At 42.3% G+C, this 20,731-nt stretch overlaps 1 protein-coding gene across 1 annotated transcript in view; it reads left to right on the top strand.

Moving 5' to 3' along the window:
* Nucleotides 1-20,731, top strand: part of depdc5 (DEP domain containing 5, GATOR1 subcomplex subunit) — a 393,910-nt gene that overhangs the window by 132,571 nt on the left and 240,608 nt on the right. The window contains 1 exon segment of the mRNA XM_037681974.1: nt 4,298-4,521. Within this exon segment, the coding sequence (XP_037537902.1) occupies nt 4,298-4,521 (224 nt within the window).

Raw genomic sequence — 20,731 nt, 5'->3', positions numbered from 1 at the left:
CCTCTCCTCCAGAGACAGGACGGGCAGGCTCATCCTCCCAGCTCCAGCTCAGCTGGTGACTCCAGAGGCCGTTCCAAGACTCCAGCCGCACGTAATCATGAAGGCTAGCAGTCACTCTTTCAGGGATGAAGATGTTCACATCCTGGACAGAGAGGAACGATGGTTTGAGAGAGGAGTAAAGGAGGCCATCTTTGTGAAAAGAAATCGTCCATCATTAAACAGGGGTGGAGGCCTCCGGGTTCAACTGTCCCCCTCTTACAATGCTGTGATTGCTAGTATCGCTCAGCCCTCTGTGAACAGTAAACAGCCATCAGTGTGCTAATGATCCATTGTTAGTCTGATGGTCCTTCTTGAGCATGTGATCAGCTGGTTTTGGTTGTCAGCAGCAAACTGGTTGATCCACTCTGAGAAGGTGCTATTTAAGAGACTGAGCTGAAAACAGCAGCTCAGACTGAGGAAGTCTCTTGGATGAGAGACGAAACTTTTCTACATTTTTTTTTTTTTTGCTTTGTTTTGTTTTTTGTTTTTTTGAATGTCCAGAGGACCAGATTGAACTTTCTTGGATTTTTCTACCTGGATTATTGAGCATGCATCAGGATACACAGAGCAGACAGCGTCCCCACTAACTCAGGAGCCAGGCAGAAGGAGAAATCCCACACAAAACAGGCTCTAGAGCAATGTGGTTATCCCAACTGGGCCTTCCTGAAAGCTGAGAAGATTCCCAAACAGGACTCCAGTCAGCCATCAGGTGAAAATGAGGAACCCAGACCCAGACCAGTGGTCATTCCATATGTTGAGGGAGTATCAGAGAAACTGAGACGTTTATTTTCTAAACACAATGTCCCAGTGGCTTTTAAACCCCAAAATACATTACGGCAAAGACTGGTTCATCCCAAAGATCCAGTCCCCCGGCACAAACAGAGTAATGTTGTGTATACTGTTCAGTGTCGGGAGGACTGTGATCAGTCTTACATCGGGGAAACAAAACAGCCACTGGCCAAAAGGATGGCCCAGCACAGAAGATCAACATCATCAGGCCAGGACTCTGCGGTCTACACTCATCTCCAGGCCAGCGGTCACTCTTTCAGGGATGAAGTTTTTCACTTCCTGGACAGAGAAGAACGATGGTTTGAGAGAGGAGTAAAGGAGGCCATCTTTGTGAAAAGAAACCGTCCATCATTAAACATGGGTGGAGCCTCCGTGTTCAACTGTCGCCCTCTTACAATGCTGTGATTGCTAGTATCACTCAGCTTCCTGTGAATAGCAAACAGCTTTCAGTGTGCTAAATATCCATTGTTAGGCTGATGGTTCTTCTTAATCATGTGAGTAGCTGGTTTTGGTTGTCAGCAGCAAAACTGGTTGATCCACTCTGAGAAGGTGCTATTTAAGAGACTGAGCTGAATACAGCACCTCAGACTGAGGAAGTCTTTCATATAAAAGACAAAACATTTCTACATGTATTTTTTTGTTGTTTTGCTTTTTTTTGTTTTTTTGAATGTCCAGAGGACCAGATTGAACTTTTTTTAGATATCTGACAGACAGCTCACCCAGCCGGAGACAGAGATTCTTGCCAGGGGACTGAACTTTGCCGTTGCACCAAGTAGAATTCCTCAGGTGGAGATGATCACACCCACAGTATCAGCCATCCGCAACTACAAAATTAAAGAGGGTGAAGCAGAACAACTCAGAATCAAAGTTTCAGCCTGCTTCAGCAATGCCAAACCACCACCTTCCAACATCTTTAGAGAGGAGAGGGATGCACTCACCACTCTTAGCAAGGACAAAAACATCATCATTCTCCCAGCAGACAAAGGAAGGTGCACAGTGATTTTGAACCAGAAAGACTATCATGAGAAAGTTATTACACTCCTTAGTGACTTAATCACTTATGAACCACTGAAAAGAGATCCAGGAAGTGGCTACAAGAAGAAGTTGATAGATTGCCTGAAACTTTTGGAGCAGGACAAGGGTATTGACTGTATTCTGTTCCACATGCTATACCCAGGGGAGGCCAGACCTAGTCTGTATGGTTTACCTAAAATTCACAAACAAGGTGTACCTTTAAGACCAATCGTTAGCATGATTAACTCTGTCACTTACAATGTTTCCAAATATCTGGCGTCTGTACTCATCCCTTTAGTTGGCAGCTCAGAACATCACATACAGAACACTATGGACTTTGTGGACAAGGTGAGGGATGTCATCATGGAGACTGATGAAATGATGGTCTCTTTTTATGTCACATCACTCTTCATGTGCATTCCTGTTGATAAGACAGTAGAGGTGGTCAGTTTAAGGTTAAAATCAGACACCATTCTGAGCTGCAGGACCACACTTTTCACAGAGCAACTGTGTCAATTCCTGAAACTGTGCCTGCAGTCAACCTACTTCACATATGGGGAGCAATATTATAGGCAGAAACATGGGTGTGCTATCACTTCTGGTAAGACGGTGCCTGTGTACATGGCTTGCTAGCCACCTCTGCTGATAAAACAGGTTCTACCGTCAACTAGACCCTCTGTTCTTGCTATTTTTAACAGCAGTTTGGCTACAGCTGTGGTTCCTGATGTTTTAAAACATGCAGTGGTAACTCCATTAATTAAAAAACCCGGACTTGACCCTGCAGCTTGTTCAAACTTCAGGCCAATCTCAAAACTTCCATTTCTTTCTAAAATCTTGGAGAAAATAGTTTTTAGTCAACTAACCAAGTTTTTGAATGTAAATGGAATTTTTGAGATTTTTCAGTCAGGATTTAAACAACTGCACAGCACCGAGACAGCTTTAGTAAGGGTCTGTAATGACATTCTGCTAGCAAATGACTCTGGTCAGTCTGTGATCCTGGTACTCCTCGACCTTACTGCTGCATTTGACACTGTTGATCACAGCATCCTTATGTCACGGCTAGAACACTGGGTTGGGATTACAGGGGTGGCACTAGAATGGTTCTGTTCGTATGTGAGTGACAGTAGTTTTTGTGTTAACTTTGACAATCATTTATCTGCTTCTGTCCCTCTTTCCTGTGGGGTCCCGCAAGGCTCCATTCTTGGACCCCTTCTGTTCTCATTGTATCTGCTCCCCTTGGGGTCCATCCTGAGGAAGCATGATATTTCGTTTCATTGTTACGCCGATGATTCTCAGATTTATCTGCCTTTAAAACCCAACAGTTCCTGCTCCATCCACCCTTTGCTAAAATGTCTTGATGAAATCAAGACTTGGATGGCTGCGAACTTAGATCAGAAGACTGAGGTCATTGTGTTTAACCCAAGCTCTACCACTGTCACTGATCCTGCAAACCTGCACTCCCTTCAGCCTCATCTAAAGCAGTCGGTTACCAATCTCGGGGTGGTGTTAGACTCGGATTTTAAGTTTAATAAACTGATCAACTCTGTTCTACAAAAAAGCTTCTTTCAACTAAGGCAGATAGCAAAGCTTAAGTCCGTTCTGTCCAGATCCAACCTTGAAAAACTAGTCCATGCCTTTATTAGAACCTGGCTGGACTAACTTTATGTTGGGATTAGTCAGGCTTCACTTTCACGTCTCCATCTCGTACAAAATGTAGCAGCTCAGCTACTAACAGGAACTCACAGGTTTGAGCACATTACTCTGGTTCTGTCCTCCTTCACTGGCTTCCTGTACATGTCAGAATCAATTTTAAAGTTCTCCTGCTGACATTCAAGTGCATCAACGGCCTTACACCATCATACCTCTTCGACCTTCTTCATCCTTATGCTCCTTCTCGGGCTTTGAGATCATCAGACCAGCTGCTTTTGGCCATACCAAAAACCAGCTGAAGCTCAGAGGAGATCGAGCATTTTCAGTCGTGGGCCCTAAGCTCTGGAACAATCTGCCCATCAACATTCGACAGGCCACCTCAGTCTCTACTTTTAAATCTCTCCTAAAAACACACCTGTACTCATTGACATTTAACACAGGGTGATCGGATTTAGATCTAGTTTTTCATTGATGCTGATTCTGTTTATGCTTTTGTTATTATTCCTATTTAACACAAGGTCATCAGATCTGATTTAGTATTTCATTGTTTCTGACTGAGTTTATTCTTTTTGTTTTTATTTCCTTGACTTTTGACACAACGTGATCTGATTTAGTATTTCTTTGTTTCTAATTATGTTTTCTGTTTTATATTTTTATTCCATGTGCTGTAAATATATCTTGCTACTTTTCATTTGATGTTGTGATATTTTTGATAAGCACTTTGGTAACAGTTTCTGTTTTAAATGTGCTCGATAAATAAATCTGACTTGACTTGTCTTTGTTTTTTTTTTTGTTTTTTTTACAGAATGTGTAGAGACAGAGATACCAGTGGGAGAAAGAGCTGGGGATCCATGGACGTTAGCACAGGCATTGGTACGTCTCCTCCTGTTCGCTCAGTGGGGGCAGAGGAACAACGAAGCCTGGCCTCCGATGATAGCCTGGGCCGTGTATCCAACATGCTGCTGATACCCCGGGTTCCTCAGGCTCAATATGAAGTCAGCAGCTCTTTGGGCTACACCAGCACCAGAGGTACCTGCTCCTCCTCTGTTGGGATTTTTTCCCCCCAAATTCCTGTTAGTGCTGCAGCCTAGAGTCCTTACAGGGCTGTGAAAAAGTATTTAGGTTTGGTTTCTTTGTCATATGCAAAATCAACCCAAGGGCAACAATGCAATGAAATGCTTAGGACGAGAAGAACCATCTCGACACCCCCCCCCCCCCCCCCCCCAAAAAAAAAAAAAGACAACAAGAAATACCAAAGCATGCAGCAAAAATACTAAAACATAATAAAATATACTACTAAAATCAAGGTGCCAAAATTGAAAAAGAAATACATCTACAGTTTGATTTGGTTAGCAGTGAGGTTCTTTCAGCATGGTTCTGTTCTGTTAGTGGCGTGGTATTGTTAGCAGTATTAGCAGGTCTTGTTAGCAGGTCCATTCAGCATCTTGATGGTAATAAGTACTGCAGCAGCTGCCCTCACAGACTGCAGTCCAGAACCGGGTCCAGCAGACAGAGAACATCCCAGGTTTCCCTGCGAAACCGAACGAGTCCGTACTGCGTGTGCAGGCAGATGGAGGATCTTGTTAACAGTGTTAGCAGGCCCTGCTAGCAGCTTGATGATAATAACGACCGCAGCAGCTGCTCTCCCAGACTGCCCTCTAGAACCGGGTCCAGCAGACAGAGAATATCCAAGGTTTTCCCCGCGGAGCCGAACAGGTCCATAGTGTTCAGTCTGTGCAGGCAGATGGAGGATCATGGAGACGGCCACCATGACAGGCCCCAGAGCCTGAGCCCGAGGTTTGAGGGGGGATGTGAACTGAACCACGATGGCAGGGTAGCATGATGGCAAGGCAGCGACACACAAAATACCACGCGTGTCGAGATCATACCTGTATCATGGGTGTGCAGTGTAGGCACAAAAAAAAAGGTTAAAACAAAAACAATAGGAACAAAAAAAATATCAAGTCGAAGCGGAGCTCCCATTAGTTTGGCCATACTGTGACGCTCGTGAAGTCATACAATTTAATATAATAATTCAATTTTCCACCCCCCTCTACAGATTTCTTCTGATTTAACTTTTTGTTTCAGATCATCAAACATATATGATTAGGCAAAGGTAACCTGGGGAAGTACAAAGTACAGATTTTAAATTATTCTTTTTTTTTCGCTTTCGGCTTTTTTCGCTTCAGGGGTCGCCACAGCGAGTCGTCCTTCTCCATCTCACTCTGTTCTCTGCATCCTCTGTCCTCACTCTAGGTATCTCCGTGCCCTCTCTAACTGCATCCATATATCTCCTCTTTGGCCTTCCTCTTTGTCTTTTTCCTGGTAGCTGCATTTCTAATGTCCTTTTACCAATATACCCACTGTCCCTCCTCTGGACATGTCCAAACCGTCTCAGTCTGGCCTCTCTAACTTTATCTCCCAGTTGTTCAACCTGTGCTGTACCTCTGATGATCTCATTCCTAATCTTATTCATCCTTGTCACTCCTAAGGAGAACCTCAACATCTTCATTTCTTCTACTTCTAGTTCTTTCTCCTGTCTTTGCGTCTACGCTGCTGTCTCCAGACCATACAGCATAGCTGGTCTCATAACTGGCTTGTAAACTTTTCCTTTGACCTTTGTTGACACCCTTTTGTCACAAATCACCCCTGAAACTTTTCTCCATCCATTCCATCCTTCCTGGACTCTCTTTTTCACTTCTTTACCACACTCCCCTTTTTCCTGGACAGTGGACCCCCAAATACTCGAAGTCCTGCACCTTTGTGACCTCTGCTCCTTGTAGCTCCACTCTTCCACTGGCCTTCGTCTCATTCACACACACATACTCTGTTTTACTACGACTGAATTTCATTCCTCTTCTTTCAAGTGCATACCTCCACCTCTCCAAGTTCTCTTCCATGTAGTGATATGCGAAGTAAAAGAGGTCTGTACACCTTATTAACAGGTGTGAAATAAAAATAATAAATGCGGATGACATAGATTTAAATAATGGTGGATTCTTGGCAATGTTGTGACCCCCCTCACTTGAATTAAACACACAAAACCCAGTTGGTTAAAGACACAATTCTGTAACATTTATTGTAAGTGTGAATAATAACAACAATATGAAATTATGGCAAGTGCTAAATATAAATTCACAGAAAAGAACCAGTTGGCACTGAGAGTTGTCCTTCATTAGAAGAAAGATGGGTTCTTCCTTTCCGAAGTAGTCTTCATTATCCACAATGGTTAGAAGGTGAAAGGAGCCGGTGCTTGTTGTCCCAGGAAGTTGTAAACTCCCTCCAGAACTAAGTTTCATCCGGCCAGACAGCACCATCGTTCCAGGTCCTTTGAGATAGTTTCATATGGACTTCTCCACATCTCAGCCAGCTGGCTCCGTCCGAGATTGAGGGACCGGAGGCTGGCTCACAGCAGTTCGAAAAAGGCGTGAAGAAGACAATGACTCAATGATCTCCCTTCTGTGTCGGCTTTACCTGATTCTAGAAGAGGGGAGGGTGCCTATGCAAATTGTATCCAATCAACGCAACTCTGACCAACAAAATGGGCGTTAACTAAGTTGCATGAATTAATTTTGATGAGAAAACTCCCCTTCCCTCAAAGTTTAGAGGGAAAGCGAAATTCTTTGCTTTCTTTAACGTAATAAACTTTAAACCTTGCTTTAAACATCATTTTATTCACAGGATCAATCTACCCAGTGGAGCTACCACCTGAGTTATGGCTAAACCCCACTGCAGCCTCTCCTCTAAGGGGTATAACAAACTAAGTTTAAACACTTGAATATTACCCATAGTAATCTTTAGGTTAATTCTGCTTAAGCTGTGCTGAAGGTGACACCCAGATTTGTTAACGACCTCCATCTGTGATCCACACCCTTATCTCACCTTGTGGCTCACCCAACCTAGCAGCCAGAGTTAGATTGTCATCCACAGGGAAACTCACATTAATGGTTGTTCACCTTCGTTATAGAATGGCAATTCTTACTGATCTGGTTAATTTTAGAATCCAGAAATAGTATTCTAGGATGTTGTCTTTAATACTCACAGCTGAGAACCCCGTTTAAAACCTCCCGACTTTGTTAGAGTTGAACCAAGCTTCTTAAATCCATGAACACGAAGTGGTGAAATGATAGTCTAGAATTTTATGTTTTACGCTTTGCTTTAATTAATGATTTGCAGGGTGAACAGCATTATGCACAATCCAATACAATGATTACATTTGGTTACATAGTTGAATCAGCAAGTAAGAGTCCATGCATTGCTCGAGAGTGGTTCTTAATAGTTGATCTTTAGTACCCAAGGGGTCGGAAGTCCAACTAGTGCTGCAATTCCGTACTCCGATGAGCTGAGATAGGGAGTTGTGAGTCCTTGAAGCTCCTGTGAGCTGTTGAGGGAAAGCCTTCCCTTCCTTTTCGAGCCGAGCCATGCCCTAGAGCCCCAGAACATGCTAAAACTCATAAGAACTCTGATACTACCCTAAGTCAACTATACTGGATATTCACCCAAACCGTTGTTTCTTCTTTTTTTTTTTAATCAAAACTCTCTTTTAGTTTATGGCAATAATGAGTAGATGACCCCAAAGTGTTGCTGATATTTCTCTGACTACCCTGTTGTTAGATGTGCTGTTGCTGTTATTTGGTATACATTTATAAAAGAACGGTAATTAGGGAGCATCTCTTACCAGTGTAGAGGAAAGGGTCCTCAGATTGTTGAATTTTTATTAGTAATTTTATTCTGAAAGGGGCATCACTTGCTTTCCGGTTCTTAAGCAAGAAAATTATTAAATTAGACTCAAGTTTTCGTGCTCTAGTGAGTTCTTTTTGTATTAAATTCAAATGTCATCTATAATAAAAACGCTTTGATTCAAAGGACAATTTTGTGAGGTTTATTATCGATTTTGGTAAATATAGGTGCTCAAAATGATGAGTACAGCTGAATAATGAATAATGGCTTTAATTTGACAACACAAGAAGAGGTTATGAAATTATCTTCTAAACTATGGTGAATTATGAGGTTCAAAAGCAGAATAAATTATCATCTATAAAGTTAACTAAATGAAGTGTTTTGACTAGATGTGATTTGTCAATTTAGAAAAACTTAATTCTAATTAATAATGATGAATTTTGTTTAGACTGGACAACTTCTTATCTTGGGCATCAGACACCAGCAGAGAGAAGGAACAACTTTTCCTACCGATTTGAATTTCTAGTTCAACAGTCCGAGGGTTACCAGGGACTCTCTTGAGATGAGTTAAGCGTCAAAGGTGGGATATCCCTCGATACTGGACATCATCTGAAATCTAGAGTCGATGGTTATCTGGCTCCCAATGGGGTCAGTTGATGGGCTCCCGGAGGGCTGCGTTTTCTCCTTCTGGTGACAAGGAACCTTTTGATGCGTCCTTGAAACACGAGACGAATCTCTGGAACACTTGTCTCTTTTCTGCATGAACATCTTCTGGCATACATTTATGATTTCTTGACCTTTCTTCTTCAAAACCTTCCCCCAAGACTGCTCTAAACTAAACGTCAGAATAACTTTGACTTAGAGGGCATTACAATTTTGATGGTCGACCCAATCAAAACAGAAAGGGTTGACCTTTGTCTCAGGTTACTGTTTCATTTGCACTTTAATAACATTATTAAAAATGAATGGCTAATTTACTCTGCTTTGGTAAATACTCAATATAACAGCAAGATAATCAAAACTTCTAAGCAGTTTTTACTCATCCAAAAACATTTTTGTTAGAACTTGTACAAACAACAGTTGAAACCTCTGATTACCAGTTTTTACATCTACTTTCTCTTATGCATGATTAAACTGAGTACTGAACTGAGAAAGGAAGTAAACAAGTTATTTCATAGCAGTTTTACAGCAAAACATTCACTTGTGTAGTGAACTTGACCTGATGTCAAATCAATGACCTTAGGATCATATGGTCAGAAACTGTCATTTCATTGATCTGCATCCAGAAATACAGTTTGACCCATCCTGAGACTTTCCTTCTTGAATTAATCAAGTGGAAAAGACAATTCTCTATGATCATTACTATTTTACAAATGTTTGATAATCAAATTGTGTTAGTTCAGACAATGTTTACATGTTGAAGTGAACTACTCATTTTTATTTACTTAAACAGTAGTAATGATTTTTATTCCTCATTCAAAGAAGAAATCAGGGTAATATGCATTTCTTGATTTTTCTGTCTTCAATGAGCAAATTTGTAAGTGTGTTAAAGTTCGAGCTTCGGTCAACTAAAAAGTTTACTGAAAAGAAATGTCATGTTTAACTTTCACAGCAGATACTAGGAGAGACGCCACTAAGACTGGTTTTCTCCAACAATCTTTCTGTCTGTTCTTAAACAATCCTTGACTTTCCATAACACCTTACATCACAAACCACACCTCTGTTCTGGTCCATCCACGAATCAGAAAGCTCTCAAATGAACCGGAAGTATAGCCGTTTAAATGTGGCAACTTCCCAGTTCAACAGTAAGAGTTTTGAGAGTTGAGGATGGAAGAGTTTCCAGAGTCTGAGAGTTTAGAGAGTTTCAGAGTTTCAGAGTTACAGAGTTGAGGATGGAAGAGTTTCCAGAGTTTTGAGAGTTCACAAAGAGTTCCAGGAGAGTTCAGAGTTCTTGGAATCCTTCACCCAAAAGTGTTCAGGCATTCATGGATGCTACTGGACCAAACGAGCTGAACCAGAGACGATTTTGGGAATTATAACTTCTGTTTGGATAACCTCGCACGACTCTCGAGGTATTTTAGCTGTTCTCAACGGAGACGCTGAAAGTGGCTGGAAGTAGGACTTCACGCCGACCTGATCTATCTTCAGAAAGGTAAAGTCGACCTTCACCCAAAAGTGTACCGTTTGGGACAAGCTGATTTCCAAAGAGCGTGCTGTTCTGGTTAAAACAGATAAATTCCCTCACACATCTCTCTGTAAGATAAATCTCAATTTTCCATCTTCAAACTCTCCTTTCTGCTAGAAAATTAATCCAGATGTTTTCATTAATGTCTGTGGTGAAGCAACGGAAAACCATGGCCGTATGTTTTTCCTGATTGATTAATTATGCTGTTGTTATTTTCATATTTTGCCAAATTAATGTAAATGTTTGATGTTAAACTTTGATTCTGTAAATAAATGACCGCATTCATTTTGATGGGTCAAAGATAAATAACGTCTCTCGTTACATTTCTGTTAAATTCAATGCACGCATGTTACACAGTTCAGAAAAATGAAGAACCCGTTTAATGTATGAATATATCTCAGCATATGTCATACTACACTTGTGTTCAGGAGAACTCAGAAATTTAAATTGTTCAGAAAAATAATTTCTACCGTGGGATGGCAAAAGAGTCCTTGAGGAACAATGGGGTTATTTCCCACACTCTGACTGCAGGATGAATCCTCCCTTTTAGGAAGAGATACACATAACACTTCAGATGTTATATTTCAAAGGTCGTATGGAAAGGTTCTCATACAAATGGCCTTTCAGCTTTGCTGAAATCATAATAACAGGTGTGCAATTAATTACAATAACAGATTTTGTTATTCATTTTTTTTAACATGTTTTTTTACTGTCCAGCTTTGGGAATGAGAGTCAGTCTTACTTTCAAAGAATCAAAAGAATAAAAGTTGATGGTAGAAAAACCTTGATGTGTCCCTACATATCCCCCACTTTGCGATTTACAACCCGATCCATGGTTTGTGAATCGCAACAAACAGCATCCACACATCAGAAGGGTTTCCAACAAGTGTTGAGATGGATTCCAATAGTCAAAGTCAGTAATACCAAGGCAGGAAAGGAGAAATGAATTAACGTTATTCCATACAAAGTCATAAGTAATAGTTTCAAGGAACGCAAAATTTATCCGGGTTATTCCAAGTGCCAGGTTTTTCCAAGTGAAAAAAAAAAGTAATTTATTCCACATACGAAAAAGTTAAATCAACGGTATTCCATCAGGAAACAGGAAAATCAACGATATTCCATCAGGAAACAGGAAGGCATGGAAGCCATTATGTCTCATAAATAAAATTAAAATGGATTAATAGAATTGCTTTTTCATTTCAAAGTCAAGCTGCATTTTTTGACTCATAAATAAAATTAAAAATAAATCATTTTCATTTTCTTCTTCAAGACTGCTCATTGTGTAAATTAATTAAAATGATAAATAAAATAACGTTTAACATTTAATTTTCAAAATATGTCCCAGTAAAAAGTGACCAAAATTCATTTTGAAATGTCAAATTTGAAAATTAAAATGCAGTAGCAGAAATGCTTTTTCATTTCAAAGTCAAGCTGTATTTTTTGACTCATACATAAAATTAAAAATAAATCATTTTCATTTTCTTCTTCAAGACTGCTCATTGTGTAAATTAATTAAAATGATAAATAAAATAACGTTTAACATTTAATTTTCAAAATATGTCCCAGTAAAAAGTGACCAAAATTCATTTTGAAATGTCAAATTTGAAAATTAAAATGCAGTAGCAGAAATGCTTTTTCATTTCAAAGTCAAGCTGTATTTTTTGACTCATACATAAAATTAAAAATAAATCATTTTCATTTTCTTCTTCAAGACTGCTCATTGTGTAACACAACTAGAGGAAACTAAGAACAGAACTGCTTTTTCGTTTTCATGCCCCACCCCTACAAAAAGTGTTCCAGAAATCAATCTGAATTGGCAATTCCAAGCGGCGCAGGAGAGTGACGTCATTGCTGCCTCACACCGCTCAGTCTTACGCATCTTTTACGTTCGGGGGTGATGATTAGGCAAGACACATATTTACAACCTTCCTCACGCAAAAAAAAATTGGATTATGCCATAAAATACAACGTAAATCCACCCAAAACGCCATTTTTTTACGCCTGCCTTCTAAACGCAGAAATTTACGCCGTTTATTTTGTGCATTGAACGCAGCTTTATACACGTGACTGTTATAAAACGCTGTAATTTATGCTGTAAAAGACTGCATTTTCTTGAATTTTGCAAGGCCCTCCCGTACTTTTCTTATCCACACAGTTTAAATGCAGTCACTCAATAGAAGTATTACAGACCACACTAATTCATCGCAGACTGTGACTGTGGTATATCAGAGTCAGAGTCAGAGCCAGAGTTTCTTTATTGTCATTCGCACCTCATGTGGTACATGTGGTGGAGCGAAATTATGTACACGGGGCCCCAGTTACATCCAACAATAAAATGTATAAGAAAAACAGTAATAACATCTAAGATATGAACTAAGAAAAACATCAACTAAATATACACTAAGCACTCATAACATAAAAACATTGAACATCAGCACAAACATGAACATGAGTCTGTGAGCAGATGAGCACGCATGAGCACATCAACATTGAAACAGATCAGCAGCAACATGAACAGATCAGCAGCAACATGATATGGTTTTTCACAGTGATTATTCAAGGTAGAGATTCATGAGTCTAACAGCCTCAGGGTAGAAGCTGTTCCTCAGTCTAGTGGTTCTACACTTAATGCTCCTTAACCTCCTTCCTGAGGGGAGTGGGGCAAAAAGTGTGTGTGCTGGATGAGTGGGGTCCTTCATGATGCAGGTGGCCCTCTTCCTGCATCTGGAGGTGTAGATGTCTGTGATGGTGGGGAGGCTGACTCCGACAGATTTCTGTGCAGCCTTCACCACTCTCTGCAAAGCTTTTCTTTCTGCAGCTGTGCAGCCTCCATGCCACACATTGATCTTCGAGCACAGGATGCTCTCCACTGCACACCTGTAGAAGGAGGTGAGGACTGAGCTTCCCAGACCAGCTCGCCTCAGCCGTCTGAGGAAGTAGAGTCTCTGATGAGCTTTCTTGATCAGGCTGGTGGTGTTGTTGCTCCAGCTGAGGTTGTCATTCATGTGTACACCCAAGTACTTGTAGCTGGAGACCACTTCCACCGCAGATCCTCTTATGTTCAGGGGGGTGTAGATGTTTTTGTTCCTTCTGAAGTCCACAATCATCTCCTTTGTCTTCTTCACATTGATGTGAAGGTTATTCTCTTTGCACCAGCTCTCCAGGTGTTCCACCTCTTGCCTGTAGCTGGACTCATCATTGTTTGTGATGCATCCCACCACCGCTGTATTATCTACAAACTTTACAATATGACAGCCTGGATGGGTAGCTGCACAATCATACGTGAGCAGAGTAAACAGGAGGGGGCTCAACACACATCCCTGAGGAGAGCCAGTGCTGAGGGTTATGGTGGAGGAGGAGAGGTTGTGGATCCTCACTAACTGTGGTCTGTTTGTTAAAAAGTCTAGTACCCAGTTGCAAATGGAGGGGCTTAGTCCTAGTGTGGATAGTTTGTCCATCAGGGTTTGGGGGATCATGGTGTTGAAGGCGGATGTGAAGTCCACAAAGAGCATACGGACGTAAGAGTTTTTCTGCTCCAGGTGGTTGAGCGCAGTGTGGACCACAGAGGAGATTGCATCCTCTGTTGATCGGTTCTCACGGTATGCATACTGATGAGGGTCCTCGTTGATGTTGATGGTTGTTTTGATGCGAGTCATGACCAGTTTTTCAAAGCATTTAGCGACTATCGGGGTGAGGGCCACTGGCCTATAGTCATTCAGACCAGTCACTGTAGAGCTTTTTGGGACTGAGATGATGGTGGCAGTCTTCAGGCAGGTGGGAGCTGTCTCCAGGGTAAGTGAGGTGTTAAAGATGTCTGCCAGCACCTCACAGAGGTGATCAGCACATTCCTTCAACACTTTCCCGGGGATGTTGTCTGGGCCAGTTGCCTTTTGCGGATTAATCCTCCTGAAGGTTATATGCAGACTGTATATAATGTTTGGCTAATAGCAGAACATTGTTTATAACATAGTCAATGTTATGATCATTAATTAAAAACACCAAATTTAAGAATGGTCAGATCCCTTGTCCTATCCGGCATTGTGACACTTAGAATTATTGTCTGAGTGTCAAAGTGATGCCCAACAGATTTACTTTCACAAGCAGAGCATTATGGTTGGCCTTAATGCTCCACTTGATATATAAATTAAATTTTATTAGAATTTGGGTTTGTTCCAGATGTAATGGACACGGGGACGGAAAACAAAGAAGATAACAAAGCAGAAAAGTGAGAGAAGTGTTAAAATGTAAAGAAGGAGATAGGGATAGAGGAGAGAGGGAGAGAGGGATAAAGATAACACAAATCAACATCATTGAAGTCTGACTCTAGACCTGTGGAAAGAAAAATAAAAAACGACAAAACCGAGAAACCACACCAACAAACAACTTATATAATGATACTTATAACATCATTAGAAAGTATTTTATACAGTACATGGTAATACAATATATATTTTATGGCCACCACAACCCAACTGAGTGTGTATCTGATAAACACCTAAATCTAAACACCTGTGTGAGCATGCTTATCACTATAAGGTTTCTCCAGAAAAATGTTCAATAGTGGATGTGGGGACACATAAACCTGTCCCCACAGGACACGAAGGTAACACAGGGAAGAACGGAACCACAGACACACAGCGGCCCCCAAGCCCGGAACTCCAGGAGTCCCCCAACAGGGACACCCGCACCCCCCAGAGAGAGAAGCAAAGGGAAGCCCTGGGCGATCCCCAGCAACCACAATGCAGAAACCCCCAGGAGGCCGTAGCGACGAATCAACAGGCCCCGCCGGCAACCCGCCCCTCCAGAGTGGATCCGGCCATGGACACCAAGCCCCGAGTCCCGAGGTCATACCACCCCCTAACAGAAGCCTGACAGAGCCAGGGCACCCAGGCCCCCGCAGGCAGCCACCAGGGCGGGCCCGCACACACCCCACCACCAAGCCCCAGCTGCTGAGAGCCGCCAACGCACCGGCAGCAGGGGGGCCCACCACCGGAGGGGAGCATGACCCACCAAATGGGGGGCCACCCAAAACCCAACCTGAGACAAACAGGCACACAGAGACAGCCTGACAGAGCCTCTGTTGGGCCGTCCATGCACCCCACCTGCCCAACTGTCACCGTATGCCGGCCCTAGGCCGGGGGCCAGAGCAGCAGGGAGCAGCAGCCGAGGAAGGCTGGCCCAGTGCACCAATGCATCCCTAAAGCCCCACACCACAGGCCCGGAGAAGCCCCGGCATGCCACCCATGCCCCCCCCCCCCCCCCCCACACACACACACACAGCACCCCGCACTGTGAATGTCACATCAGGCCGACCAGCCAGCACTCCATCGAAGTGAAGCCACGCCCCGACCGCCGCCACGCACTACCAACGACCACACACACACAACCACAGCCGACCTCCCGCCAGAACCCGACAACCACCCCAGCCAAAGGGCTGGCCATCGGAACCAGGAACCCTGATCAAAGGATCCGAACAATCCAAGGAGAACCGGAGCACCAGCCCCACCCCCAATCGCCCCCAAAGGCCCAATACCCACCCATAGCCCAGACCCCAACCAGGCAGCCTACTCCCCCCCCCACCCCGTTCCGACCCCAAATGTCAGACGGAGAATGAGGGTTTAAGGAAAACTGGAAGACCCAACTCCTCCCTCCTCCCACTCAAATAAGATGTTGATGCACGTTGTTATATAATGCGTTTAAAATGGGGGGGATGAGGCGGCAACTGGCACAGACCCACCCCTCCCCAGAGAGCAGGCAGTGCCCTTTTACTTCCCCAACCCTTGCCCAGAACCCAAAATGTATACATGCTACATATGAGAGTGGGTACAGGTCCCGGAGGTGATAATGATTACCCATCCCACCCCCTACAGGTCCTTCTCAAAAAATTAGCATATTGTGAAAAGGTCATTATTTTCCATAATGTAATGATAAAAATGAAACTTTCATATGTTTCAGATTCATTGCACACCAACTGAAATATTTCAGGTCTTTAATTTTTTCAATACTGATGATTATGGCATACAGCTCATGAAAACCCAAAATGCCTGTCCCAAAAAATTAGCATATTTCATCCCACCAATGAAAGACAAGTGTTTTTAATACAAAAAACGCCAACCTTCAAATAATCATGTTCAGTTATGCACTCAATACTTGGTCGGGAATCCTTTTGCATGAATGACTGCTTCATTGCGGCGTGGCATGGAAGCAATCAGCCTGTGGCACTGCTGAGGTGTTATGGAGGCCCAGGATGCTTCGATAGCGGCCTTAAGCTCATCCAGAGTGTTGGGTCTTGTGTCTCTCAACTTTCTCTTCACAATATCCCACAGGTTCTCTATGGGGTTCAGGTCAGGAGAGTTGGCAGGCCAATTGAGCACAGTAATACCATGGTCAGTAAACCATTTACCAGTGGTTTTGGCACTGTGAGCAGGTGCCAGGTCGTGCTGAAAAATGAAATCTTCATCTCCATAAAGCTTTTTAGCAGATGGAAGCATGAAGTGCTCCAAAATCTCCTGATAGCTAGCTGCATTGAACCTGCCCTTGATAAAACACAGTGAACCAACACCAGCAGCTGACATGACACCACAGTGACTGTGGAAACTTGACAATGGACCTCAAGCAATGTGAATTCTGGGTCTCCTCTCTTCCTCCAGACTCTGGGACCTTAATTTCCAAAGCAAATGCAAAATTTACTGTAATCAGAGAACATAACTTTGGACCACTCAGCAGCAGTCCCAGGTGAGACGCTTCTGACGCAGTCTCTTGTTCAAGAGTGGCTTGACCTGGGGAATGCGGCACCTGTAGCCCATTTCCTGCACACGCCTGTGCACGGTGGCTCTGGATGTGTCTACTCCAGACTCAGTCCACTGCTTCCGCAGGTCCCCCAAGGTCTGGAATCGGCCCTTCTCCACAATCCTCCTCAGGGTCCGGTCACCTCTTCTCGTTTTGCAGCGTTTTCTGCCACACTTTTCCCTTCCCACAGACTTCCCACTGAGGTGCCTTGATATAGCACTCTGGGAACAGTCTATTCGTTCAGCAATTTCTTTCTGTGTCTTACCCTATTGCTTGAGGGTGTCAATGATGGCCTTCTGGACAGCAGTCAGGCAGGCAGTCTTTCCCATGATTGCGGTTTTGAGTAATGAACAAAGCTGGGAGTTTTTAAAAGCCTCAGGAATCTTTTGCAGGTGTTTAGAGTTACGTCGTTGATTCAGATGGTTAGGTTAATAGCTTATTTAGAGAACCTTTTCATGATATGCTAATTTATGCTAACTTATCTACATCCATGTCTACATACATATTTGTCTCAGAAAATCATTGGTTGGATAAATTTGTTTATAATTTTGAATTGCATTTCTTTGATTTTGGATGAGAGTGTCACGGTCAGCGGCCCCCGCTGCCCCCCCATCTGCCAAGCCTCTGCCACCTCCTTCAAGCTGCAACCAGGAACCAACATTCATATCTTCAAGCAATCATCCCACTAACTAAATCATTTCTTTCCATTTCAAGTTTCTGTCTCTGTCTGCTTTTTATTTTATGTTGTTCTGCTTTGTGTGTGATTTTCTGTTTATCTGTTTCTGTTATGTTCCTGTCATTCCTCAGTCTGCTTCTCCACTCAGTCTTTATCATTCACACCTGTCCTTCATCAGCCACTTGCCCAGGTGCTCTCATTACTAACTCTCCCTCTGTCACATAAAAAGCCTTTCTTTCCTTCACTCCTGGTCCGGTGATTGTTCTATGTTCTCAGACTTCACAATCCTCTTCTGCCTTGCCTGGTTTCTGCCCCCCTGATGATCTGCTCTGCATTATTTCTGATCCAATCTGCCAAAAGTAAGTTTTGCTGCACCGACAGCCTTTTGTTTTGTTGTTTAAAAAATAAATTGTTTTGGTTTTTTGAACTCCTGCCTCACTCATCTCTCTGCAATTGGGTTCCAACATTGAGGTTCGTGACAGAGAGAGGAAAAGATAAATATTTGGTTCTAATCTTCTTAATTTGTTCTTTATTGAAATTTCTCAGGATATATTGCCTTTTAAGTGCACCAGTATAATGGGATAAGTAGCTTCGCATAAACTTGTTATTACATCTGACATCACAAAAATCAAAATCTTCAGTACAAAGTGTCCATAAAAGAGGGGACATCTTGGAATGTATTAAATCCTATCTACCATAGATTGACTGTTCGGCCACCAAAAATTCGTAGGTGGTGTTTAAAGAGGACAATGGAGCATAATTTATCTCTTTTAGAGACCGTGCGGGACCACCAATATGTAGTGTGCTAAGGGCTAGGTTAGCTGCCCTTGACTACCAATTATTTAGATATTACGGGTTCTCTCTTTTTCGAGTTAAATTACTGCCATGTGACCAAGATAACTGTGAGTGGATTGTTTAATCAGTGACATGAGACATTAATTTCCTTTGACCCATCAGAATAAATGCGGTCATTTATTGAACAGAATCAAAATTTAACATCAAAACATTGCACACTTGATTAGCTGATCTGGTTCTGATTAATAAAACTTGGCACGTTTTACTTAATAAGACAACGAGACATTTGAAGAAGGCATCTAGACTACTGGCAAAATAGAAGAGTTTAAAGATGGGAAATGAAGAGTTTAAAGACAGGTGGATGGAGAAAAATGTATGTCGTTGACCAGAATTAGCACGCTTCTTCCAACACCAGCTCAAACCCCCGGTACACTCGGTGCGTGATGACTCGTTACCTTTGCAGAAGATAAACCAACTCTGGTACAGAGGTCCATTTCAACGCTAACTTTCCAGCGTCTGCGGTCAGGGCGGCTGGCCATGTCAGGAGTCGTGCTGCTTACTCGGTTCAACAAACACGCTCATCTCCCGGGTGGATACACAGCAAGCTGTCAGACCGGCAGATTTTCCACTCAGATGTGGGAGAATCCATCACAGACTCTGAAGACTGAGTTTAAGCCTAGACTTCATCAGAGACCCACTTGAAGACTCAGAAGAACTTGAAAAACCCCAGGAAGTGTGGACTTTTAAAGAATTCTCACTTCCGATCACTTAAGGACTTCCTGATTGGTTGAAACAACCAACAGGGGGTGGTTCTAGTGATGTCAGAGGGTCATTACAAGTCAAAAAAACAGCAGGAATGTTTAAGGGACTTTTAGTACAGACAGGAGAAATGTTTTGAAGAAGTGAGAGCAAGCAGGTGCCAGTGTTTCTTATTTACTGTCTGCTAGGTTTAAAAACAATCCACTTCGTTCTAATAACTCCTTTCTGACTTTCGACCGACATCACTACTTGTCATTCAGACAGAAGGTAAAATGCATAATTACTTTGTAAATAGACATTTAATTTGATTTCTAATTTAAATGAGGATTAAAAAAATCATTAATACTGTTTCACAGTTGATTTAAAATGAGTGGTTCACTTCAACATTTAGAAATGGTACGAACTAAACACACTTTTGATTTATCAAGATATTGTAAAATAGTAATGATAATATAAAAGAAGAGTGTTCTTTCAATTGATTACTTCAGGATACAATTAGGCAGTCTCTGGATGAGCTAATTTGTATTTCTGGATTCAAATCAATGAAATAACAGTTCCTGTCCCATGAAGGTCCTCAGAAGCAGGTTTTGGTTGGAGGCCGAGTTCACTACAGTCCCCACTTTGGAAATCATCGCCTGTCCATGGGGATGAATTCCAACATGAACTTACGCCTCCGAATGTCCTTGAGCTTGATGTAATCCAGCAAGAGGAAAACAAAAGTCAAAAAAGGTAATCCCACAACGGTTTAGGTAATTCTACAAGGTTGTTGGTAATTCCATAATGTTGTTGGTAATTCCATTATGTTTTTGGTAGTTCCATTGTAGCAATGCTTTAACCCCTTCAAAACAAAGTCTGTAATCCATTGGAAAAAGTCATATAATCCACAATGATAAATCCACAATTGGAGGTGTTGATTGATCAGCATGCAGAGGGGTTCCCTCGATTGAACTGCAGAGGCGACCACTGGATGAAGATTGGAGACCCACGTTGGAGTTGTAGGTCCCTTCAGCGACGGTTGCTGCTGGTGGTTCCCAGTGGGTGCCATTCTGGTTCTATGTGTTATGCATTTATGTGGTTTTAGTTGGGCTTATGAGTGGAATTTTACATAAGACCTTAACCTATATGCACCTTGTGTGTAAGCTATCATGGTTTAGATCAGCTACAGTTACCAGTTTAAATGCTGAAAAATGTATATATTGGGATTTATACCTATAGAAGGGCATTCCAAACTATTTTTCCATTCCTAACTTGGTTTAAGTTAGATTTACATGGCAAAATATAGTTTGGTTCAATTGTGTGTTGTCCTTTTAGACGAACGACTTGAGGTTTGGTTTTTTGGTTTTCCCCTAAATGTT

Source organism: Nematolebias whitei, chromosome 9 (genome assembly GCF_014905685.2).
Source record: "Nematolebias whitei isolate Nwh7 chromosome 9, NemWhi1, whole genome shotgun sequence".
Lineage (NCBI taxonomy): Eukaryota > Metazoa > Chordata > Actinopteri > Cyprinodontiformes > Rivulidae > Nematolebias > Nematolebias whitei.
This window is presented reverse-complemented; position numbering and strand designations above follow the sequence as displayed.